Source organism: Dendrobates tinctorius, unplaced genomic scaffold, assembly GCF_039654945.1.
Source record: "Dendrobates tinctorius isolate UK_male_01 unplaced genomic scaffold, ASM3965494v1 ptg000094l, whole genome shotgun sequence".
Classification (NCBI taxonomy): Eukaryota; Metazoa; Chordata; class Amphibia; order Anura; family Dendrobatidae; genus Dendrobates; species Dendrobates tinctorius.
In genome coordinates this window covers 3,172,218-3,198,394 of record NW_027361762.1, presented here as the reverse complement: position 1 = coordinate 3,198,394, position 26,177 = coordinate 3,172,218, and the positions used below count along the sequence as shown (strand labels likewise).

Below are 26,177 nucleotides of genomic sequence, written 5' to 3'. Positions count from 1 at the left end.
CTTGTGTCCTTCACCCCTACCAAAAGTGAAGTATGCGGCAGGCCACACTACAGATTGCTCCATGGAGCTCTTTTCACATACCATGCCTGGGTTATCAAGTCAAATCGTGAATTCCCCAGTCCAATATGAATCTGACATGGAGTGCACTGATGCACAGCCACTGCTAGATTTTTCTGCTGGTACATTCACTCAGACCACTACATTGTCCTCGCAGTGTTCTGAGCCAGAATCTGACCCTGATGAAACTCAGGTGCCCCTTCCCGCATACTATACCACCTTACATGGTGACACATAGGAAGGTGCACATTAAATTGAAGAGGAGGTGATGGATGACCCAGTTGTTGACCCAGATTGGCATCCATTGGGGGAAGAGAGTGCGGCTGCCAATTGCTCAGAAGAGGAGGAGGAGGATCTGCAGCAGGCATCGATATCGCAACAGCTGTTATCTGGCAGGACCGTAGCAGTCCAAAAACGGGTTACAAAAACCAAAAGAGTTGCAGGACAGCTTGGCCAGACGGTCAAATTAGCACAGCGTGCAAGGCCTCAAAATGTCTTCCATAGTAGGAAAAGTGCAGTGTGGCACTTTTTTGAACAAAATCCTAATGATCAGGCAAAGGTTATCTGTAAGAAGTGCGCAAAGACCTTTAGCCGAGGGAAAAATCTGAGAAATTTGAATACCAGTTGCATGCTTAGAAATCTAACCACCATCCACTTGCAAGCGTGGACGGACTGCCAAACCTCACGTACCACATGTACACCTGCTCCGAATGAAGGTAGTCAGCAACACTACATCGCTTCCCCCACTGAAAGCCCACCGGTTAGCACACCACCAGCAGCAAATGTTGAGGTGTCGTCGCAAGGCCAAAGCAGTCAGGGAATCACAATGTTATCGCTACGAAAGACTGAATGTAGGCCACCAGCAAGACCACCAACACCATCACCAACCCTCTCTCAGTCCGCCATGTCCACCGCTTGTTCCACCATATGCAGCTCTCAAGTCCAGCTCACCCAACCAGAGACTCTCAGTAGGACAAGAAAGTACTCATCCTCTCATCTGCATACACTGTGTTTGAACACCCACATTCCCAAACTAATCTCGTTATAGATGATGCCCTACCGGTTGGTTGATAGCAAAGCTTTCCACGAGCTCATGGCCTACGCAGTACCACGCTGTTACCTACCTAGTCGGCATTTTTTTTTTCGAAAAGCCATCCCAGCCCTCCACCTGCATGTGAAAGACTGCATTGTCCATGCACTCAAGCAATCAGTGAGTGGAAAGGTGCACCTCACAACAGATGCATGGTCCAGTAGACATGGCCAGGGCCGTTAAGTGTCCATCACTGCGCACTGGGTTAATGTGGTGGATGCAGGGTCCACAGGGGACAGCGGCGGTGGGACAGTGCTGCATAGCCCACGGTATAGGAAATAGTTGGCTGTAGGCGTTCGACCCTCCTCCTCCACCAGAAGCGAAAGCTCGTTCACAGAGCGCAGTCGCACGAGCACTCCATCCACAGCTGCCAGTGTTGCACACGAGGTGTCCCACTATCGAACAGCTAGTGGTAAGTGTCAGCAGGCTGTGTTGAAGATGATGTGCTTTGGCGACAACAGACACACTGCGGAGGTACTGGCCGTCTACTTGCAGTGACAGACTGAGTCATGGCTGGGCAGTCTACATCTTGAGGCAGGCAAGGTAGTTAGTGATAACGGCCGGAATTTTGTGGCAGCCATAGCCCTTTCAAAACTCAGACACATACCTTGCCTGGCTCACACCTTGAACCTGGTGGTGCAGTGCTTCCTCAATAATTATCCGGAGATAACAGCCCTGCTCCATAAGGTGCGAAGACTGTGCTCACAAATCCACCGGTCGCCCATACACTCCAGTCGTATGCAGAAGCTGCAGCGATTGCTCCACCTTCCGAAGCACCACCTAATTATCGACGTTGCAACAAGGTGGAACTCCACCCTGCACATGGTTGAGAGGCTGTGCGAACAGAGGCAGGCTGTAATGCATTTGTGGGAGGATACACGGGCAGGCAGTTTGAGGGCAGACATGGAGTTGTCGGGTGTGCAGTGGTCGAAGCTGAAAGACCTCTGTAAAGTCCTTCAGTGTTTTGAGGATTGCACATGGCTGGTAAGCGCAGACAATGCCATCATAAGCATGAGCATCCCACTTATGCATCTGCTCATGCAAACTTTGACGCAAATTAGGGAGCAGGCGTCTGCAGCCGAGGAGGAGGGAAGCCTTGATGACAGTCAGCCATTGTCTGCTCAGGGAACTCTCCTGGACGAGGTGGAGGAAGAAGAGGAAGAGGAGGAGGAGGATGATGGGGATGATTATTTAGGGAAGGAGTATGCTTCTCAGGGGGCAAGAGAAAATGTTGGCGTGGCAAGGTCAGGTACAGGGTGTGTGCGTGACTGGAGGGATGTGGATTTGCCAGAAATTGCTCCTTCTCCCAGCACTCGCAGTGCATCATTGACACCTGGAACATTGGCCCACATGTGTGATTATGCCTTGCAGATCCTGAAAAAGGGACCCCCGCATTGCCAAAAGAATGATGATGACTACTGGTTGGCCAGCATCCTGGATCCACGCTATAAAGGCAAATTCCAAAACATCATGCCACAGGAGAACCTAGAGCTAATATTGGCTAACAAACAAACAACTCTGGTAAACCGTTTGTTTGAGGCATTCCCAGCACACAGCAGCAGTGATGTGTTCGTGGTGCACACATCCGAAGTGACATTGGAGACAGGGATTTCATGACCATGTTGTGGACTGATTTTTCAAGTACCGCTCACACGACTGGCAATACTGCATCGATTGAAAGTGACAGGAGACAGCAGTTGTCAACTATGGTTACAAACTACTTCTCCTCCCATAACGATGTTCTCCCTCACAGGCCATTCCCCTTTGACTATTGGGCCTGTAAACTGGACACCTGGCTTGAATTGGCACAATATGCCTTACAGGAGCTCGCTTGCCCTCCTGCTAGTGTGCTATCCGAAAGAGTCTTCAGTGCTGCTGGATCAATCCTTACAGAAAAAAGGACCCGTCTGTCGACCCAAAATGTTGATGATCTAACCTTCATTAAAATGAACCATGCATGGGTTTCAAAGGATTTTGTCCCACCTTCCCCTGATGACACATAGGTTGCCAGAATTTTGTCCTCCTCTTCCTCGGACTTCTCCAATTCCTCCATTTGCAGCTGCTGAATGTCCAACATCAACATATGCCATTTTTTCAACCTCCCTAACTGGGCTGCCTCCCCCCCAGGGCCGGGGTCACCACCTGGCGCACGCACCCATGCGAGTGTCGTTGCCCTGGACAGGTGGGTGGGCCCACTCTTGGGCGACGGCACTGGCACAGGGTCCCTCATAGTACAATCAAGTGTCTCTGATGGTAGGGGTGCACACCCGCCGTCAGACACACCGGCGTACTTTGAGGGGCCCTGTGCCAGTACCGCTGCCCACGAGTAGGCCCCCCTGCTTGCTCAGGGCCCCAACACTTCCAATACTTACCTCTCCCTGCTCCACCGCTGTGTAGTCTGGGCTGTTAAATCCTTCACTGGGACTGCCACTACAAATTTGGTGAACTGATAGATGATGGTTAAGACGTAGCTATGGCCTTTCCTGCTGGGCTCTATCTTCAGATTATCAATGGCTTCCATTTGTTACGGACGTCGACTCACAATGAGATGCAGTGGTGGTTTATCATCAACTTTCACAGTTTTCCTACTCACAGACGTGTGACATTCCTGCCCATATTTTTAAATGTGTCCTCTCATTCCAATCCAATAGAATCGCCTACGGCCTGCGGCTTCTGTCTTTTGCACTCCAAAGTTACCTGACAGATCATGATAGGCAGTGTAGAACATGTCTACGTCTCTCCCTGTGATCACAATTTGATGGAGATGAGTAACGGTGATGGGATCCACGGTATTGCGATACAGCAACCCTTTCTTCACAAAGAACTGTTTTCGCTGTCTCCACAGTCAAAGTAATTGAGGGTCAGCATCGACTCTGAGAATTCTCCCGGGAGTTTTTCCCGTGATTAGTAATTCCAAAATTTCTGCAATCACTCGACTTTCCGTCTGTACTTTTATCCATCTCTTTTCCTCTTGCGGAGAGTCTGCACTGTCTTACTGAGACTGAAATATATATGAAGATTTAAAAATACCCCAACAGCATATACTGGTGTACCCTTCGAATACATTACCCTTTTTCTACTTTTTAGATTCTTGTCTAATCCATACTGAGGCTGTGAGTGTCTTTGTCAGACTCCGGAACTATACACAGAGATTTTTAATGTTTAAACTATGCTATATATACCTGTTATCCGATGATACTGTACCCTTTCTCAACTTTCTACAATCTTGTTGAATCCATACTGGGCCTGAGACCGTCTGAGTCTGCCTCCTAATATATAGACATAGATTTTTAATGTGTAAACTATGCTATATATACCTGATATCCGGTGATACTGTACCCTTTCTCAACTTTCTGCAATGTTGTCGAAACCATACTGGGCCAGAGACCGTCTGAGTCTGCCTTCTGATATATAGACATAGATTTTTAAAGTGTAAACTATGCTATATATACCTGGTATCCGGTGATACTGTACCTTTCTCAACTTTCTACAATCTTATCGAATCCATACTGGGCCTGAGACTGTCTGAGTCTGCCTCCTGATTAGAGATGAGCGGTGTTTGAGTCGAACTGTTCGCCAAGTTCAAATTCGAGCTGTTTTGGGCGGTGTTCGAGCCATTCGTCGAACTAGAACACTTTGCTTAAAATTCGGCTGTTCGAGGTTCCGTTCGAGAACGGTTCGTTCACCAAAAGCGTAACTTTATTTTCACATTAATAATGGTTTTCAATGTTAATAGACAGTTTCATGGCATAGTAGCGGTGTCTGGTAGCCATCGGTGTAGTACACCTGTCAAGGAGCTACATTGTGTGTGTTTCTAATAATTTTTTACCGCATCTTGTCCAGAAAATCCTTTTGGGCCTTGTAGCACTGTCTGCTACTCAGCATAGGAGCCCACCCGTGAACCTAGCTATGCCGCCTGTTTATGAAAGAACCCGTTTTTGACTGTATTTAGCCCAGTTAATACTTTGGGCCTAGAAACTGTGTCTGCTACTCAGCAGAGGAGCCCACCCGTGAACCAAGCTGTGCCGTCTGTTTATGTAAGAATGTAAGAACCATTTTTTAACTCCATTTAGCCCACTGAATACTTTGGGCCTAGTACCTGTGTCTACTGCTCAGCAGAGGAGCCCACCCATGAACCTAGCTATGTCGCCTGTTTATGTAAGCACTGTCTGCTACTCAGCAGAGTTGCCCACCCGTGAACCAAGCTATGCCGCCTGTTTATGCAAGAACTGTGTGCTACTAAGCAGAGGAGCCCAGCACGACCACCCACAGAATCGAAAAAGCTTGCAATCTGTCCATCCTTCCCATGGCTGGCATGGTTGAGGTTGCCCATGTGGAGTCCAATTAAGCCGCAGGCTCCACTCCTGGTGGTGCCCTTCTGGACATTCCTTTAAGGTTCAGCTTTGCAACCATACTGCCCCCGGAAACCAAACACTTTGCCTTCATGGACGCTGTTCGGAGGGTCGTGGGAACTACGCCACCCGATCAGCAGTTGGCATAATTTATGGTGGGAAGTCCGACGGTATATGATCGTCTTCAATTTTAGAGTTTTAGAATTTTTTATTTTAGATTTTTATTCCAGCCTTTCTTGACTGTATAAGGGCATGACATGCCTATATCTGTGTCTCCACCTCCTCCCTTTACTCCTCCACCACTTTTCTATATGTAGTTTCCCTTTTCCATATGTTATTTGTGTCTTCTGAGCATTTTATCTGCTTTGGGACACTCTTTAAGGTGTTTTGTATGTGTTTTCTACGTGTTTGTATGTGTTTTTGTTTGCCTGTGTGACGGACTCAGCTCCTGCTGAGCCCATTTTTTGAGTGGACCCTCTGGGTCGTGGCACCCACCCACCGAGGGCGAGCTGACCTTGTGAGAATCCACCCCCTATACAGGGAGTATCAGGGGCAAGACCAAGGGGGTGAGCCACCACGACTGCTGGGACCAGACGGCCGGCTCAGGGGACACTAGACGAGTGTCTGACGACAAGGACGAGCAGGAAGCAAGATGAGACTAGACGTAGGTGTAAGGTATCTTCATTAGAATAACACAGGATCACATACAGAGTAAACAAGCAAAACGTGCAAGGTGCGCGCGTGGGCACGCCAAGGTCCATAGCCTGGTACGTGCCAGGTGGCACGCCTAGGCACAGGTAATGGCATGATGGCATCGGACTCCGGACTGCTGGCAAACCGACAGGGTCCAGGGATCAGGCTGCGGACATCAGCTCCGGACATCAGGCCGTAGTCATCTGGTTCCGGACCTCTGGCAACGGTCGGCAGGTTCCGGGCATCCGGCAGGCAAACCAGGGTTCAGGCAAGGAGGCACGACAGATATCCAAGCAGGGTGCGTGTTTAGGGAACACGCCAAGGTCCAAGGCTAGGTGCGTGTGTAGGGGACACGCCAGGGTTCAAGGCTAGGTGCAAGGCAAGGTGCATGTGTAGGGGACACGCCAGGTTCAAAGCGAGGTGCGTGTGTAGGGGACACGCCAGGGTTCACAAACGAGACAGGGTGCGTGTGTAGAGCCACGCCAAAGCATAGGATAATACAAGGTGCGTGTAGAGACACACCAAGGCACAAGGTACAAGACAGAGTGCGTGTAGAGACATGCCAGGGTCCAAGGTACAAGACAGAGTGCGTGTAGAGACACGCCAAGGTTCAAGGTACAAGACAGAGTGCGTGTAGAGACACGCCAAGGTTCAAGGCAGGGTGCGTGCTAGGAGCCACGCCAGGGTTCAAGGCAGGGTGCATGCTAGGAGCCACGCCAGGGTGCGAGCTAGGAGCCACGCCAGGGTTCAAGGAAGGGCTGCATGCTAGGAGCCACGCAGGGGGCACGCCACACTGGCCAGTGCACACGGCTGTACACAAACACGTGGCACTTACCACGGCACAGGAGATGGCCAAGGGGAACCCACGCCGGGGTTCAATGCAAGGACAAGGCAGGGAACAAGGCAAGGAACACAAGCAGAAACAGAGCCAGGTCAGAGCGAGGACAGAGTCTAGCAGTGGAGAGTAGGCAGAAGCCCAGAGCCAGGCCAAGGGAAGACCTTGGGACTAGACATAGAAACGAGCACTAAAGAGAGGAGAAATGGTGCGTGTGCCAGGGAGCACTACAGAGCACCATAGGAGAGAGCGAGGCAGAGCAAGCAAAGACTGAGACCATAGGGAGGAACACAAAGCAAGGAATAGCAAGGCAGAGAACACAGGGAGGACTACAAGTCAAAGCATAGCAAAAGCAAGACATGGCAAAACAGGCGAGGCAGAGAACACAGGAAGGACTACAAGTCAAAGCATAGCTAAGGCGAGACATAGCAAAACAGACTAAGACAAAGAACAGCAGAAGGACTACAAGGCAAAGCAAGACAAAGACAAACATGGCACGAGAGACAACACAAGACATGGCACAAGACAAGAGGCGGAATACGAGCACGGAGCGTGTGCAGAGACGCACTACAGAGCAAAGTGCAAGGGCACAGAATAGCGGGAGCAACCCCACAGACCAGAGCCTTGCAGGGAAGCAACACAATAATCAGGCCCTGAGCATAGGAAGGGGCGGCCTGATATAGGGCATAGCACCTCCTCCCCCAGGTCAGGACCAGGGGAGCACTTCCGGGATTCTAGACATGACGAGATGATAGCAGAACCAGACAGTGCAGGATCTTAGGAAAGGTCACATGATCAGGGTTTCAGACATGACGAGATGATCACCGAACCAACCAGTGCAGGATCCTAGGAAGAACACATGATCCGGGATTCAAGACATGACGAGATGATTGCAGAACCAGACAGTGCAGGATCTTAAGAAACGTCACATGATCAAGGACTCCAGACATGACGAGAAGATCACAGAAGGCAGAGCAGAAACGCAGGCATCCTGTAGCTCAGACATGAGGTGAGTGTGCACACTGCTCTAAGGAAAATGCAGGACAGCAGACAAAACATGCGCATGCACATCGCTCCAGGAGTTCTTGAAACAAACAGACATGGCAGACGTGACAGCCTGCCATTGTTTTCAATGGGGTTCGACGGTGTTCGACGAACATTCGATGAACTTGCCTCCAGTTCGACGAACCGAACAGAACTCGAACACTAGCGGGGTGGCTCAACACTACTCTGGATATATAGACGTACATTTTTGATGTTTAAACTATGCTATATATACCTGGTATCTGGTGATACTGTACCCTTTCTGCCAGAAAGTCTTCCTCCACCCACCACTCTAAGTGTATCATTGACACCTGGAACATTGGCCCACATGTGTGATTATTTCTTGCAGATCTTCTTTTTATATTGTCGTGTGATCCATCCTGAGCGTGTGAGAGTCTGAGGGTTACTCCTGCAATTTATATGTTGATTTAAAAATTACCCCAACACTGTATACAGCTCTACGCTTGCGATACATTACCCATTTACTGGTTTCTATATTCTGGTCTAATCCAAACTGACCAAGTGAGAGTCTGTTTCTGACTCTGGAAATAAATACTGAGATTGACAATGACCCCTACACTGTATACAGCTGTACGCTTCAGATCCATTACTGTTTTACGGCTTTTTATATTGTGTTGTAATCCATACTGAGCCTGAGAGCGTGTGTGTCTGCCTCCTGAAATATATACGGAGATTTAGAATGTTTAAACTATACTATACATACCTGTTATCTGATGATACTGTACCCTTTTTCTACCTTTTATATTCTCGTCTAATCCATACTGAGCCTGTGAGCATCTCTGTGTGACTCATGAAATATATACGGAGATTTACATTATCCTTTGACTGTATACAGCTGTACGCTTCTATTTTGGGTACATTTTCTCCAAAATTTGGATGTATGGTGGAAGAGGCCACGGACGTGGGCGTGGGGGGGCCAGCTGGTACTGATGGTGGTGGTGCATCTGCTGGTAGTGGCAAAAGCACAATAGCAGCTAAGGCAGGAGGTTTGAGCTTGCGTCATGGTCTGGCTCCGGAAGGCCTGGAAGGCTACCTTTTCTGGGAGTAGGTTAACCACTTTTAAAGCCGGAGCATCAGGAACTGGTTTTGGCTTACATTGAAGAGACAGACTCCAGCTAATATGCTCTCCTCTTCTGAAGATTCAAAAAATGCAAGCACTGAGTGGTCAAGTGCTGGCTCCTGGTCAGGAAGAACCCCTTTCCTTGTGTCCTTCACCCCCACCAAAAGTGAATGATGCAGCAGGCCACACTTCACATTAGTCCATGCAGTTCTTTCTCACATACCATGCCTGGGTTATCAAGTCAAATTGTGAATTCCCCATTCCAAGATGAATCAGACATGGAGTGTGGGTCGCCAGCCAGGGCAGTGGGGTTAATCGGTACCGGGCCGGTGTCTCAGAGGGATGTGTCACGGTGGTGGTGACCCAGTCCGTGGCCCTGGGCATCCATGCAAAGGGGTGAATAACCTTTATAGGCGAATGATACGTGACGCCACCTGTGGTTTCTGATCAGATTGACCAGAGCTGCAGTGTCGCTTCTCTGGGACAGCTGTTGTAGTGCAGCTAAGATGTAGAAGCCCTGCACAGGTAGGGCCGTAGTCGCAGGGCAGATGAAAGAGTTGGTAGATGTGTGTAGTGCATGATGTAGCTTAGCCATGCGCCAGGCGCAGGAGAAAGATGACAGACACAGTCGTGCTGTTCCTTTACCTTTACTTGGTAAGTGCCGTCCAGGACCCAGAGTACAGATGGAGGGAATTCTCTCTCTGCAGATAGGTAGTGTGGCCTCGGTTCTGGCGCTTATCTGAGGTACTCGCAGTACTGAGTTCACTGAAGTTCCCCCTGTGGACTCTCTTTTGGAACTTTCTCATATGGCAGGCAGCCGTAGCCTATTCCTTCTGGCTCACACACGTCGCTGCTGGGGCCTCCAAGCCTTAGTTGGGAACAGAGCATTTACAGCTGCTACTTCCTCCGGTTTCTGCTGCAGGAACGTCAGAGTCCCTACAAACTCGGAGACCAGAATCCGGACCATGCACTCCAGCTAGGAGTGAGCCTTAACTCTGCTCATCCTCCAGCTCCCCTTCTCACATCCACACACTTCCCCTTCCCTTCACAGACTGCCCTAACTTACCTCCTCCCGACCACAAAGAGCAGTTCCTCAGCAGTCAGGTTCAGAGCTCTCCCTGCTGGCCTGGAGTGGGAACTGTGTTGTGTGTTGGTTTAACTGCTAGAGAGATCCTTTGTTGCTCCCAAGCATGACATCACACTCCCAAGGAGGAAGGTAATGCCACTGTGGCGACCGTACTCCTGGGGGCGCCACAAGTGCACTGATGCCCAGCCACTGCTAGATGATTCTGCTGGTACATTGACCCAGACCACTACATTCCCCTCGCACTCTACACAGCCAGAATCTGACCCTGATGAAACTCAGGTTCCCCTTCCCGCATATTATACCACCTTGCAAGGTGACAAAGAGGAAGGTGCAGATGAAAGTGCAGGTTCCTTGAACAGGTGGGGGTGCATACTCATGGGCGACGGCACTGGCACAGGGCCCCTCTTAGTACGCAAAAGTGTCTCTGCCGGTGGGCAAAAGTGTCTCTGCCGTTGGGAGGGCTCACCCGCCGTCAGACACACCGCCGTCCTATGAGGGGCCCTGTGCCAGTGCCGTCGCCAATGAGTGGGCCCCCCTGCTTGCTCAGGATCACAGCACTTGCAAAGTTGAAATACTTTCCTCTCCCTACTCCACCGCCGTGACGTCTCCCGCGTTTCCTGACAGTGACATTCTGGTCAGAGAGCGCGATGACATCACGTCTGTATGCCCTCTGCCTAAAGAGTCCAAGTTCAGAGAGATGGAAGATGGGGACGACGAGGAGTCCAGAGTACAGGGATTCCCTAGCGAGGAGACTTATTTAATTGTTTTAAAGGTTGGGAGCAATTTTTGGAGAGCACTATACTCTGGAGAATGATATATGGGGCCCACCATACACTGGAGCATTCCAAAGGTGGACATCAGACACTGGAGCTGCATTTACAGGGCCCATTATACACTGGAGCATTAGAAATGGGGCCCATTATATATGGAGCATTATTTGGGCCCATAAGACACTGGAGCATCATCCATGGGGCCCATCATATACTGAAGCATTGTAAAAGGGGCAGATTATATATGGAGCATTATTTGGACCAATAGTACACTAGAGCATCATCCATGAGGCCCATCATATGCTGGAGCTTTCCAAATGGGGGACATCAGACACTGGAGCAGCATTTACAGGGCCCATTATACACCAGAGCATTAGAAATGGGGCCCATTATATATGGAGCATTATTTGGGCCCATAAGACAGTGGAGCTTCATCCATGGGGACCAACATATACTGTAGCATTATGTGGAGCTCATAATATACTGTATCGAACATTATATGGGACCAGTGATTCTGTATGGAGAAATATATGGGCCTCATTACTCTGTATGGTGCACTATGCGGTGAACATAATACTGTATGGAGTAATATACTGTTCGTTTTTGGAGCTATTGGAGAATTTAAAATGGATAGCAGTCATGTGATGTAAGAAGTGAAGTATTTTTCATTGTACTATACCGCTATTTCTCTGCCATATCAGAGGATCATGAATTGTGGCATGTGTTAAAGGAGCCCAGTGACACTCTTTGGCCCTGGCCCCATGAAAATCTGGAGCCAGCCCTAGCCCCCCACAACTTTAGCCAAATAACCCCCAGTTTTCAATGCCTAACTATTATTATAAAGTAAATTAAGGTTGACAAGCTTAAGTAATAAGAATTGATGTTTTTGGCATTAAAATGGGCACTGTAGGTGTGTTTCCTGTCCTCCACTCACTGCCGACTTTTCTTCCCCATTGACTTGCATTGGGTTTCGTGATTCAGTCGGCCTTCGACTTTTCACGATAATCGGCCGATTGCGTTCGACCCGACTTTTGCGAAAGTCGGGTTTCATGAAACCCGACTCGACCCGAAAAAAGGCAAAGTCGCTCATCTCTAATTCAGACCCTTGCTCGGTATTGAGTAGAAGCACCCTTTTGAGCTAGTACAGCCATGTCTTCTTGGGAATGATGCAACAAGTTTTTCACACCTGGATTTGGGGATCCTCTGCCATTCTTCCTTGCAGATCCTCTCCAGTTCCCTCAGGTTGGATGGTGAATATTGGTGGACAGCCATTTTCAGGTCTCTCCAGAGATGCTCAATTGGGTTTAAATCAGGGCACTGTATACAGTGGGGAAAATAAGTTTTTGATACACTGCCAATTTTGCAAGTTTTCCCATCTACAAAGGATGGAAAGGTCTCTAATTGCTGTCATAGCAATAGGATGACATTCATATAGCACAGAATCATAATTAAATTGAAACTGTCAGCAGGATTGTATTGAGTAACCAAAAGACATTGTCAGGTCGGTGGCTTTATACTGATAAAAATGACATCTTGGTTGATGAAATCCATCTAGTGGTTGTTTAATCTTTATTTGCAGTTTTCAGATAATGATATTCTTGTGCTTCAGGGCGGGCCTGTAGGGGGGCTTTAAGGGGTGGTGTCTTTACATGGTGCTCTGCTTACATATACATCTGTTTGGCTTCTGACAGGTCACTAATCCCTCAGTGACATGCCCCTTAGTTTACATACCGTTTATCTTATGGTTTTGAAAAAAAAAATAATGTACATTCATAATGCAAGAGCTGGCGCCTGCAGGGTAGCATGATCGGATCTATAATATCCATATATTCATTTAGTGATATAAGTTTATTGAGAAAAAGGATGGGGAGTGTGCAAAACAGTGGGAAAATAAGTATTCAATACACTGCCGATTTTGAAACTTTTACCCCCTACAAAGAATGAAAAGGTCTGTCATTTTTATCGTAGGTACAGTTCACCTGTGGGAGACAGAATCTTAAAATAAAAAAAACAGAAAATCACATTGCATGATTTTTAAATAAATACATTGCATTTTATTGCATGAAATAAGTATTTGATCACCTACTGGAATTCTGGCTCTCACAGACCAGTTAGTTTTTCTTTAAGAAGCCCTCCTGCTCTGCACTCATTACCTATATTAACCCCTTTACCCCCCCAAGGCTGTTTGCACCTTCATGACTAGGCCAAATTTTACAATTCTGACCACTGTCACTTTATAAGGTAATAACTCTGGAACCCTTCAATAGATTCCACTGATTTTGAGCTTGTTTTTTTTGTGACAAATTTGTTGTGCAATTTCCCCTGAGCATACCGATTCCCCATATGTGGGGGAGAATCACTGTTTAGGCAGGGTTCGTAATGGAAAGAGCGCCATTTGTCTTTTTGAATGCAAAATTTGCTGGAATAATTAGTGAATGCCAGGTCATGGTTGTAGAGCCCCTGATATGCCTAAATAGTGGAAATGCCCCACAAGTAACACCATTTTGGAAACAAGACCTCTCAGGGAACTTTTCTAGATGTGTGCTGAGCACCTTAAACCCCCAGGTGCTTCACAAAAGTTTATAACGTAGAGCAATGAACATCAAAGCAATTTGTTGCTCAATTTCTTTTGAGTACGCCGATACTTAATATGTGGAGGAAAACTACTGTTTGGGCGCACAGCAGGGCTCGGAAAGGAAAAAACGCCAATTGACTTTTTGAAAGCAAAATTTGCTGGAATAATTAGTGGACAACAGTGGAAATCTACCAAAAGTCACATTATTTTGGAAATTGGACCCCCAGGAAACTTTTCTAGATGTGTGCTGAGCACCTTGAACCCCCTGGTGCGTCACAGAAGTTTATAACGTAGAGCTATGAAAATTAAAAAATCAAGTTTTTCCCACAAAAGTTTTCTTTTAGTCCCATTTTTTTTATTTTCACAAGGTAACAGAAGAAAATGGACCCCAAAATGCAGATACCCCCTATGTGGTGAAAAACTACTATTTAGCCGCAAGGCAGGAAGGAAAGGAAGAAGTGACATTTTGAAACTCAAATTTTGATTAAATGGTCTGCAGATGCCATGCCAGATTTGGAGAGCCCCTGATGTACCTAATCAGTGGAAACCCCCTATAAGTGACCCTATTTTGTAAACTAAACCCCTCAAAAAATGTATCTAGATGTGTGGTGAGCACCTTGAATCCACAGGTGCTTCACAGAAGTCTATAACATTGAGCCACCTAAAAAGAAAAAAAATCACATTTTTCCCACAAAAAAGTTAGCCCCAATTTTTTTATTTTAACAAGGGTAACAGGAGAAAATGGAGCCCAAAATTTGATGTGCAATCTCTCCTAAGTATGCTGATACCCTATATGTGTCACGAATGGACATGAGTATGTCTGGCAGATGACACAACATATAAGTACAGTGGGATGATAAAGGGAGAGGAAGGCCCTAACGGTAGGGAGATGGGCAGGACCGGCGTTAGGGGCAGGTAGACCAGGCAGCTGCCTAGGACCCCTGCTCCCCCAGGGACCCTCAGCTAGTGGCACATCATGCAGCTGCTATGGGGCCCGTGAGGCAGGGGGGCCCACCTGCCACCAGCACCGACTCCCCCCGCCTCCGCCGCATTGAACTATACCAGCGTCTGCCGGTACAGTTCAAAGCAATGATGGAGTAGAGAACATCAGCTGACGCTCCCTCTCCCATCATTACCCGCTCTGCCTCTGACACTGCGGGTGCGCAATGATGTCATCGCGTACTCACTCTGTGCTGGGCCGGCAGTGCAGCCGCTGAGACAGGAGCCAGCGGGGAGCAGCGCAGGCATGAGGAGAGGTGAGGATTGTGGGTTTTTTTTGTTTTTTTTACTGTTACGGGGGTGAGGTGGGCTGTGTTATATACTATGAGGGCTGTGCTTTATACTATGAGGGCTGTGCTTTATACTATGCGGGCTGTGCTATATGCTATGCGGGCTGTGCTGTATACTATGCAGACTGTGCTATATACTATGAGGGCTGTGCTATATACTATGAGGGCTGTACTATATACTAAGAGGGCTGTGTAGATTTTATGTGGGCTGTGCTATATACCATGCGGGCTGTGCTATATACTATGCAGGCTGTGCTATATACTATGAGGGCTGTGCTATATACAATAAGGGCTGTGTTATATACTATCTGGCTGTGTTATATACTATTTGGGCTGTGTTATATACTATGTGGGCTGTGCTGTATACTATGAGGGCTGTTGTTAGGGCTGACGGAACGCACCAAATAATAAAAGATGGTAATGAGGTGTGCCCGGGGTCCATCATGCAGAGATGGTAGATTGCTGCTTGGTAATGGTGGACAGAAACTGGCGGTATAGCAAACACACATGGGTTAACTTCACCCTGTGAATATGAGGCGGACTCTGTTGCTTCACGGGGCCGCGATACCGCAGAATGAAAACTAGTGTTTTGGTCACAGGACCTTGCCCCAAAGATACAGGGTTAGAGTCCCTCTAGAACCACTAGCGTTCGGCGCCACAACTTCGACACCAGGCAGAGACCCTTACTGAATGCTGTGCCCTGTTAACAGTCACAGGGTGCAGCTGATAGAAACACTGCATGAAGTACATACAGCGCAGCTCTGGTGGACGCCACTAACCAGCCTAAGCTTTGGCCTGGAAAGCACATTAATGGCGCACAACGCCGCTCTGACTGGTGCTGCTGAACGTGTGGTACAGTAGTGCCTGATGTAGCGTGGCACACACTGGTGCCAATATGTGAAAGAAGCTGGGAGCACTGCAGCACTAGGCAATACCACTACTCGGCGCTGACTCGTAACTCTAAACCCTACTAACATACGTATCAGAGGGAAGGGGTTTCATAATGAGTCAGTCAGCGGTTCACAAGCATCCATCATCACACATACCACTACAAATTACAGACTATACTAGCGCATGGCCGAGTGGCTATGCGATCCTTTTATAGCAGCGTCCTTCCAGGACCTTCCTGATAGTCCGATCCAAGCTGGACAAGGACCTGAGCGTGTGATCCCCGACCTCAAATGAGAGTTTGTCCCACGGGCATGCTCAGAAGGCTGCTGGCTAATGTGGATTGCCAAAGCTGACCCAGAAGTAACAGCAGCAACCAACCTGACAGCACTAGCCTTAGTAAGACTCTGGGAACGACGTATTTGCTGAGCAGGCTCCTCTGCAGCTGGAGAGGAATAGGAGACCACAGAAGGCAAGGCCTGGGATTCCTGCTGTGCAGAGGCAGGAACCCGACGCCTAACAGCTGTGCTATATACTATGAGGGCTGTGCTATATGCTCTGTGGGCTGTGCTATGTACTATGCGGGCTATGCTTTGCACTATGCGGCCTGTGCTATATACTATACGGGCTGTGCCATATACTATCTGGCTGTGCTATATACTATGAGGGCTGTGCTGTATACTATGAGGGCTTTGCTATATACTATGCAGGCTGTGCTCTATACTATGAAGGCTGTGCTATATACTATGCGGGCTGTTCTATATACTATGCGGGCTGTGTTATATACTATGCAAGCTGTGTTATATACTATTGGGGGTATATTATATTCGGGAGGCTGTGTTATGTACTATGGGGGTATAATATATTCTATGGGGGAGGCTGTGTTATATACTATGTGGCTGTGTTATATGCTATTGGAGGAGTATGTTATATTCTATGAGGGATTCTGTGTTTCATACTATCTGGCTGTGTTATATGCTATGGGGGGTACATTATACATTATATTCTATGGGGAGGGCTACATAATATACTATGGGGAGGTGGGCTGTATTATATTTTACAGGGGGCTACATTATATTCTATGGGGGACTGTATTAGATTATATGAGGGAGGATTGCATCATACTCTTTGATGGGGCTACATTATATTCTATGGGGAGGTGGGCTTATTATATTCTATTCGGGGCTACATTATATTCTATGGGGGCTGTATTATATTTATATTATATGAGGGGTGGTTGCATCATACTCTATGAAGGGGCTAAGTTATACTATATGAGTGGGGCTGCATTATATTCTATGGGGGGTTACATTATACTCTGTAGGGTGGTTGCATTATACTCTGTGGGGTAGCTGCATTATGCTCTATGGGGTGGATACATTATACTATATGTGGACTGCATTATACTGCATCGAGGACTACGGAGAATACATTATACTATAAAGAACTATAGGGTGCATTATACTATGGGAAGTGAATTATACTACATGGATGACTATGGTAGTGCATTATACTATATGGAGCACTATGAGGAGTGTATTATACTATATGTAGGACTATGGGAAGTGTATAATACTATATGGAGGACTGAGGAGTGCATTATACTATATGGAGCACTATGAGGAGTGTATTATACTATATGTAGGACTATGGGAAGTGTATAATACTATATGGAGGACTGAGGAGTGTATTATACTATATGGAGGACTATGGGGCATATTATATTATATGGAGGACTATGGGGTGTGCATTTTACAATATGGAGGACTGTGGTGCACATTATAATATATGGAGGACTATGGGGTGTATTATACTAAACAAGCAAAATGCTGCATATTCATCAAGTGATTGGATTGTTTATGCCGGAACAAAAATCATTGTTCTCAGCAGCACATCGCCAGTGTAAACTGTAGATGTGCTGCTGAAAACTTGATACTGTATGGTGATTTGTTAGTGATCCATTAGTGATTGTTCTGTCCCCATCATTCTTTCTCAGATGGTGGAAAGAGGCCGGGATCAAGTGTTGAACGACTTCAATATTGTCAATCACACTCATTTAGCGTCCTGAACTCAGCGCATGTAAATACAACAGAAGTGCTTCTGTGTGATGTGCAATATGTTACCATTTGGGGCCCCATTTTAAACTTTGCCTAGGGCCCCACTTTGCCTAAAACCGGCCCTGATCTTATATATATAATACTGTATACTGTATATAATATATATATATATATATATATATATATATCTATTATATAAAGCTCAAGTGTGTGTGTGTATGTAAGTATGTATGTATGTCCGGGATTGACATCGGCACCGTCGCAGCTACAGCCACAAAATTTGGCACAGTCACAAGTCTGGACCCTGAGAGCATCCTAGGCTATGTTGTGAGGTGAAATTTTAACCCCGCGTGTTCCAATTCACCAAACAATTTTGCCCCTATCTACATAATGGGGAAAAAGTGTGTGTGTATCAAGCCCCGCCCCTCATTATAATGTCATAATGGTTGCCATGGCGACGCTGATGTCATCATAGGTTGCAAGCCCCGCCGCTCATTATGATGTCATAATGGTTGACTATGGGATGGAGGATGTGTGATGGGTATATGGGCACTGGACTATGGGATGGATGGAGGATATGTATGATGGGTATATGGGCACGGGACTATGGGATGGAGGATGTGTGATGGGTATATGGGCACTGGACTATGGGATGGAGGATATGTATGATGGGTATATGGGCACGGGACTATGGGATGGCGGATATGTATGATGGGTATATGGGCACGGGACTATGGACGGAGGATATGTATGATGGGTATATGGGCATGGGACTGTGAGATGAAGGATGTGTGATGGGTATATGGGCAGTCGAATATGGGATGGCGAATATGTATGATGGGTATATGGGCATGGGATGGAGGATGTGTGATGGGTATATGGGCATGGGACTCTGGGATGCAGGATGTGTGATGGGTATATGGGCTCTCGACTATGGGATGGAGGATATGTATGATGGGTATATGGGCACGGGACTATGGGATGGAGGATAATTATAACTTGCTATAACTAACCCCAGTTAGTTACTATGCCTGGGCAGCGCCAGGCTCTTCAGCTAGTATATATATATATATATATATATATATATATATATATATATATATACCCAATGCTGGAAAACATTTAAATCATCGAATTAGATGTATCATAAAAAAATAAGCTTTTTATACTTTTAAAAAAATTTACACTTTACACATCACTTTTACACTTTTAAACTATTTACACTATTTTTGCAAACATTCTCACTTTGTTGCATTTTTTCCACAATTGCCTAAAGCTTTTGTACAGTACTATACATGTCAGAGGTGTAAGTGGTATTCACTACTGTCAGGTAGCACAACCACGTATTTATTTCAGGCTTTGCTTGCAACAGGTTAATAATCTTTCTAAAGGTTGTACCTTTCTTGTCTTTACCATTTCCCAGTTTTTCATAAGTAGGAATTGGAGGCCGATCTGCTACCTCTTCAGACCTGTTGATCAGAGCTTCCTTATTCACTTCAAATCCATTGAGTACCACCGTTTTTGACCAGAAGTACTGCAGACTGAATATGTCCCCAAACTGTTTTCTCAGCTGTTAAAAGTGAATAAAATATGTATTTATGAAGGAAATAACTAATGTTTTCAACAAAGTAAATCGATACAGAAATCCCAACTTGGCCATATACAGTTTTGGCCAAAAGTATTGACACCCCTGCAATTCTGTCAGATAATACTCAGTTTCTTCCTGAAAATGATTGCAAACACAAATTCTTTGGTATTATTATCTTCATTTAATTTGTCTTAAATGAAAAAACACAAAAAGAATTGTCCTAAAGCCAAATTGGATATAATTCCACACCAAACATAAAAAAGAGGGTGGACAAAAGTATTGGCACTGTTCGAAAAATCATGTGATGCTTCTCTAATTTGTGTAATTAACAGCACCTGTAACTTACCTGTGGCACCTAACAGGTGTTGGCAATAACTAAATCACACTTGCAGCCAGTTGACATGGATTAAAGTTGACTCAACCTCTGTCCTGTGTCCTTGTGTGTACCACATTGAGCATGGAGAAAAGAAAGAAGACCAAAGAACTGTCTGAGGACTTGAGAAACCAAATTGTGAGGAAGCATGAGCAATCTCAAGGCTACAAGTGCATCTCCAAAGACCTGAAAGTTCCAGTGTCTACCGTGTGCAGTGTCATCAAGAAGTTTAAAGTCCATGGCACTGTGGCTAACCTCCCTAGATGTGGACGGAAAAGAAAAATTGACAAGAGATTTCAACGCAAGATTGTGCGGATGTTGGATAAAGAACCTCGACTAACATCCAAACAAGTTCAAGCTGCCCTGCAGTCCGAGGGTACAACAGTGTCAACCAGTACTATCCGTCGGCATCTGAATGAAATGGGACTGTATGGTAGGAGACCCAGGAAGACCCCACTTCTTACCCCGAGACATAAAAAAGCCAGGCTGGAGTTTGCCAAAACTTACCTGAAAAAGTCTAAAATGTTTTGGAAGAATGTTCTCTGGTCAGATGAGACAAAAGTAGAGCTTTTTGGGCAAAGGCATCAACATAGAGTTTACAGGAGAAAAAAAGAGGCTTTCAAAGAAAAGAACACGGTCCCTACAGTCAAACATGGTGGAGGTTCCCTGATGTTTTGGGTTTGCTTTGCTGCCTCTGGCACTGGACTGCTTGACCGTGTGCATGGCATTATGAAGTCTGAAGACTGCCAACAAATTTTGCAGCATAATGTAGGGCCCAGTGTGAGAAAGCTGGGTCTCCCACAGAGGTCATGGGTCTTCCAGCAGGACAATGACCCAAAACACACTTCAAAAAGCACTAGAAAATGGTTTGAGAGAAAGCACTGGAGACTTCTAAGGTGGCCAGCAATGAGTCCAGACCTGAATCCCATAGAACACCTGCGGAGAGATCTAAAAATGGCAGTTTGGAGAAGGCTCCCTTCAAATATCAGGGACCTGGAGCAGTTTGCCAAAGAAGAATGGTCTAAAATTCCAGCAGAGCATTGTAAGTAACTCATTGATGGTTACCGGAAGCGGTTGGTCGCAGTTATTTTGGCTAAAGGTTGTGCAACCAAGTATTAGGCTGAGGGTGCCAATACTTTTGTCTGGCCCATTTTTGGAGTTTTGTGTGAAATGATCAATGTTTTGCTTTTTGTTCATTCTCTTTTGTGTTTTTTCATTTAAGACAAATTAAATGAAGATAATAATACAAAAGAATTTGTGTTTGCAATCATTTTCAGGAAGAAATTGAGCATTATCTGACAGAATTCCAGGGGTGCTAATACTTTTGGCCACAACTGTATGGACAACATCTTGTCATACCCTACACTCGGCGTAGATAAAATAAAAAAGCTTATTCTCCCCACCCATGCCAGCACTGTTCGAGAGGTGTCAGCATTTGCTCTCTCTCTCAGGTTGTTGCGATACATGAGCCAAGGGCTGGCGTCACTGGCCATGCCTTTGGACAAATTGAAGAAGTCATCATGTTCAATTCTACAGAATGTGTTGACAGTGACGCCGCCACTGATCGGGTGCCTGGCTCACATCTCACAACAACCTCACAACAGCCCTGGGACAATGAGTGCCGACACAAAAGTTGAGTGTAAGGTTTTTACATTTTATCGGGGCTCAAACATTAAGATCAAGAAGGGGTTGGCTGAGTAGTGGACAACCCTTTTAAATGTACAATTAGGTCCAAAATATTTAGACAGTGACAGCGGTTTTGACATTTTAGTTGTTTACAAAATATATTCAAGATACAGCTATAATATCAATATGGGCTTAAAGTTCAGACTCTCATCTTTAACTTGAGGGTATTCACATCCTAATTTCAGTAAGGGTTTAGGAATGACAGTTTAATATGTAGCTGCCTCTTTTTAAAGGGACCAAAAGTCATCAGAAAATTATCTCAAAAGCTCTTTAATGGGCAGAATGGGCTATTCCCTCTTTAATCCATCATCAATTAAGTTATTTATACAAAATAAATCCAATAATCAAAGTATAAAGGGCCCATCACACACAGCGAGATCGCTAGCAAGATCGCTGATTTTGGACGCCACAGCGATCTCACCAGCGATCTCGCTGTGTGTGACAGGCATCAGCGACCGACCCCCCCGCCGGGTATCGCTGATCATGCTTGATCGTCCTGGGCCATTGTTTGATCGTTGGTCTCCCGCTTCCCAGCGCGCATCACTGCACTGAGCAATGTCTCACCGAACACAATGATTCGGTCACCGGGCTTATTTTCATTGATGGATCGGATTCAAGCGTTCCCTATGTATGTGTAGGTGGAACACATTAGAGCATTGGGTGCTGCTGAGCTGCTTATGTGCTTGACATGATGCTTTTTTCAAAAAATTAACCACATTCCATTTTCACATTATTTATAAATGTAGCAAAAAGTAATACGCAATGTCACAATATGTACAATCATTTCTCACAAGCTCAATGGTCAATGACCACTGATGTTTATTAACCACTAAACCAATGTGTTATAGTGCCAGAGTAGTGGATGAGACTTTATAAAAATTGTCACATGCTGAGAAAATCCATGGCATGAATTGACTGGTAGTGGGGATTTGACATTCTCAATACAGTTGTGGCCAAAAGTATTGACACCCCTGCAATTCTGTCAGATAATACTCAGTTTCTTCCTGAAAATGATTGCAAACACAAATTCTTTAGTATTATTACCTTCATTTAATTTGTCTTAAATGAAAAAACACAAAAAGAATTGTCCTAAAGCCAAATTGGATATAATTCCACACCAAACATAAAAAAGAGGGTGGACAAAAGTATTGGCACTGTTCGAAAAATCATGTGATGCTTCTCTAATTTGTGTAATTAACAGCACCTGTAAATTACCTGTGGCACCTAACAGGTGTTGGCAATAACTAAATCACACTTGCAGCCAGTTGACATGGATTAAAGTTGACTCAACCTCTGTCCTGTTTCCTTGTGTGTACCACATTGAGCATAGAGAAAAGAAAGAAGACCAAAGAACTGTCTGAGGACTTGAGAAACCAAATTGAGAGGAAGCATGAGCAATCTCAAGGCTACAAGTGCATCTCCAAAGACCTGAATGTTCCTGTGTCTACCGTGCGCAGTGTCATCAAGAAGTTTAAAACCCATGGCACTGTGGCTAACCTCCCTAGATGTGGACGGAAAAGAAAAATTGACAAGAGATTTCAACGCAAGATTGTGCGGATGTTGGATAAAGAACCTCGACTAACATCCAAACAAGTTCAAGCTGCCCTGTAGTCCGAGGGTGCAACAGTGTCAACCCGTACTATCCGTCAGCGTCTGAATGAAAAGGGACTGTATGGTAGGAGACCCAGGAAGACCCCACTTCTTACTCCGAGACATAAAAAAGCCAGGCTGGAGTTTGCCACAAGTTACCTGAAAAAGCCTAAAACGTTTTGGAAGAATGTTCTCTGGTCAGATGAGACAAAAGTAGAGATTTTTGGGCAAAGGCATCAACATAGAGTTTACAGGAGCAAAAAAAGAGGCATTCAAAGAAAAGAAAATAGTCCATACTGTCAAACATGGCGGAGGTTCCCTGATGTTTTGGGGTTGCATTGCTGCCTCTGGCACTGGACTGCTTGACCGTGTGCATGGCATTATGAAGTCTGAAGACTACCAACAAATTTTGCAGCATAATGTAGGGCCCAGTGTGAGAAAGCGGGGTCTACCTCAGAGGTCATGGGTCTTCCAGCAGGACAATGACCCAAAACACACTTCAAAAAGCACTAGAAAATGGTTTGAGAGAAAGCACTGGAGACTTCTATGGTGGCCAGCAATGAGTCCAGACCTGAATCCCATAGAACACCTGCGGAGAGATCTAAAAATGGCAGTTTGGAGAAGACACCCTTCAAATATCAGGGACCTGGAGCAGTTTGCCAAAGAAGAATGGTCTAAAATTCCAGCAGAGCATTGTAAGAAACTCATTGATGGTTACCGGAAGCGGTTGGTCGCAGTTATTTTGGCTAAAGGTTGTGCATCCAAGTATTAGGCTGAAGGTGCCAATACTTTTGTCTGGCCCATTTTGGAGTTTTGTGTGAAATGATCAATATTTTGCTTTTTGCTTCATTCTCTTTTGTGTTTTTTCATTTAAGACAAATTAAATGGAGATAATAATACCAAAGAATTTGTGTTTGCAATCATTTTCAGGAAGAAACTCAGTATTATCTGACAGAATTGCAGGGGTGTCAATAAATTTTTGGCCACAACTGTATGTCAATTTATGCGTTTTTTTGCGCTGCATTTTTGCGCAAAAATGCACATGCGATTTTTTCTTTTACTTAACATGGGTGTGCATTGTCATGCCTTTGTACGCGTTTGTATGCGCATGCGTTTTTTTGTAGTGTGCGCCCGGGAGCACAAAATGCATCCTGTTGCATTTTTTATGCATCCGACCAGTCTCAAAAAACGCATGCACACGCAATGCGCACGAAATTCACCCAAAAGCACACTAAAGTCTATGGGAACGCTGACGAGTGCCTGGTCAGGCGCACGTCAGCGTTTAAAAACGCATGCGTTTTTTTTTTAAAAACCATGCGCAAAAAACAAGAAAGCGCATTAAAAACGCATGATGCGTTTTTTGTGTCTTTGCATTGCGCACGCAGCGCAGTGCAAAAAAACGCAAGTGTGAAAGTAGCCTTAAGATCGAGTTTATTCTTATGACTGAGAGTGGGACAGTTCTGTTTAACGCTTTCTAGTACAGTTTTACTACTCAAATTATGAATATATTTATGTATTGCTTGGAGGCCAAGTTCACACATCGTGGATATCCAATGTGGATTTGGCACAGCAATTTACAATGTAATATAAGTACATGGGCTTTTCAAAATCACAGTCACACATTGCAGGAAAAAAACACTGGAAATGAAAGCATGGTGAAGATATCAAACCTGCAGCATGCTCATTATTGTGAATATTTGCATTGTGGTTTTTACTATATTATATACCGTATATTTTACTTTACTATATTGTATACCGTGTATATTACTTTTCTACTCATTTTAAACAAAGGAAATAAAAATGAGTACATAAAGCTGTCTGTTATTTTTGGATGAGAAAAATATCAAATTTGCAACCCTGGTCACCATGGAAGAATTGTAGGGATTGTTAGGGGACAACCTGAAGATTGTGGACCAGGGTTACCTAAAAAAATTCAGTAGAGTGAGCTTTCTACTCCCAGACTACAATACACAAAAGTGCCAATGGGTGGCCACATATAGACACATAGAAAACAATATCAGAAATCATGTTGTTTTTCAAAGCTGAAAATCTCAAGCTATGCATTTAGGGCAATGTAACCCTAGAAGAAAGTTAAGGAAGGACATACATGTATTTCAGGAAGCCTTTCTTTGCTTTTCACTAGTGTGCAGGCATATAAGTCTGTAGGATACATATGTCTGTCCTGTAGTAGGACATACAGTTCTATGCACATACTGTACCTGATTATATGTTACTGTAGGATTTCTGAAGTCTACTTGAAGAATATTACCAAGCAATGGAAGACCTCTTGGACCTGGAGGAAAGTGTGATCCATTCTTCCTGCTCTTCATAAAGTCAAAGAGGAAAAAGCAAACAATGAATGTGACCCCCAATAACAATATATTGGAAAACAATAGGGAGATAGACTCCGCCATCTCCTCTCTGTGCTACGTCTACTGCTCTCGCTCACAGATCTTGCTGCACAAGTGTCTATATCACTTTTCTGTATGGAATCGACCCAGACTTCTGTATCCACTGTAATAAGCAGTAAACAGCTCCCCTGATCCGCCCTTATATCATAGCTGCCAACTGTCCCAGAGTGACCTGGGCTGCTGAGCCAAAATTGGTTGGGTACATGCAAACCATGTCATAATGTGGGCAATCCAGGGCAGATAATGGTGTTCTGAAGTGTAACGGGTACTCTGTTCTGATTTATCACCCATACAAGCATGCCCGCTCATGTGTGCTGAATTGGGGTGTGGGCATCAAAAGGTAAATTTGCACAGGATATTATTCAGTCTAAGGCCGGCCAAGCCTGTATTCCTGAGGATTGTCAGTGTTTACACTGCGTATTTCTGTTGCTGGCAGAGAGCATGGCTTTCTGTGTGTTCTCCCCTTGTAAGTGGATCTGTGGGAGTTTAGAATATAATAGTTGCCAACCCCATCCCTGGCCCTTCTGACTCTCTTTGCTCTACCAGAGTCCTTTTTTTTTTAAACGTATCTTTAATCGTAATTAGTTATAATAATAATAATCTTTATTTTTATATAGCGCTAACATATTCCGCAGCGCTTTACAGTTTTGCACACATTATCATCACTGTCCCCGATGGGGCTCACAATCTAAATTCCCTATCAGTATGTCT

General features: G+C 45.4%; 1 protein-coding gene across 2 annotated transcripts in view; it reads right to left on the bottom strand.

The window, feature by feature from the left end:
* Window positions 1-25,678, bottom strand: part of LOC141098686 (cytochrome P450 2D14-like) — a 242,917-nt gene extending 217,239 nt beyond the window's left edge. Inside the window, exons 1-2 of one of the 2 annotated variants that reach the window (XM_073586651.1) lie at window positions 25,275-25,678; window positions 19,217-19,388 (exon numbers count right to left, since the gene is read on the bottom strand). In XM_073586651.1, coding sequence (XP_073442752.1) covers window positions 19,217-19,388; window positions 25,275-25,469 — 367 coding nt within the window. In that variant the 5' untranslated portion in view covers window positions 25,470-25,678. The remainder of the gene's footprint in view (window positions 1-19,216; window positions 19,389-25,274) is intronic. The other variant, XM_073586650.1, reaches the window with a different exon arrangement.
* Between the last annotated feature and the right edge of the window lie 499 nt (window positions 25,679-26,177).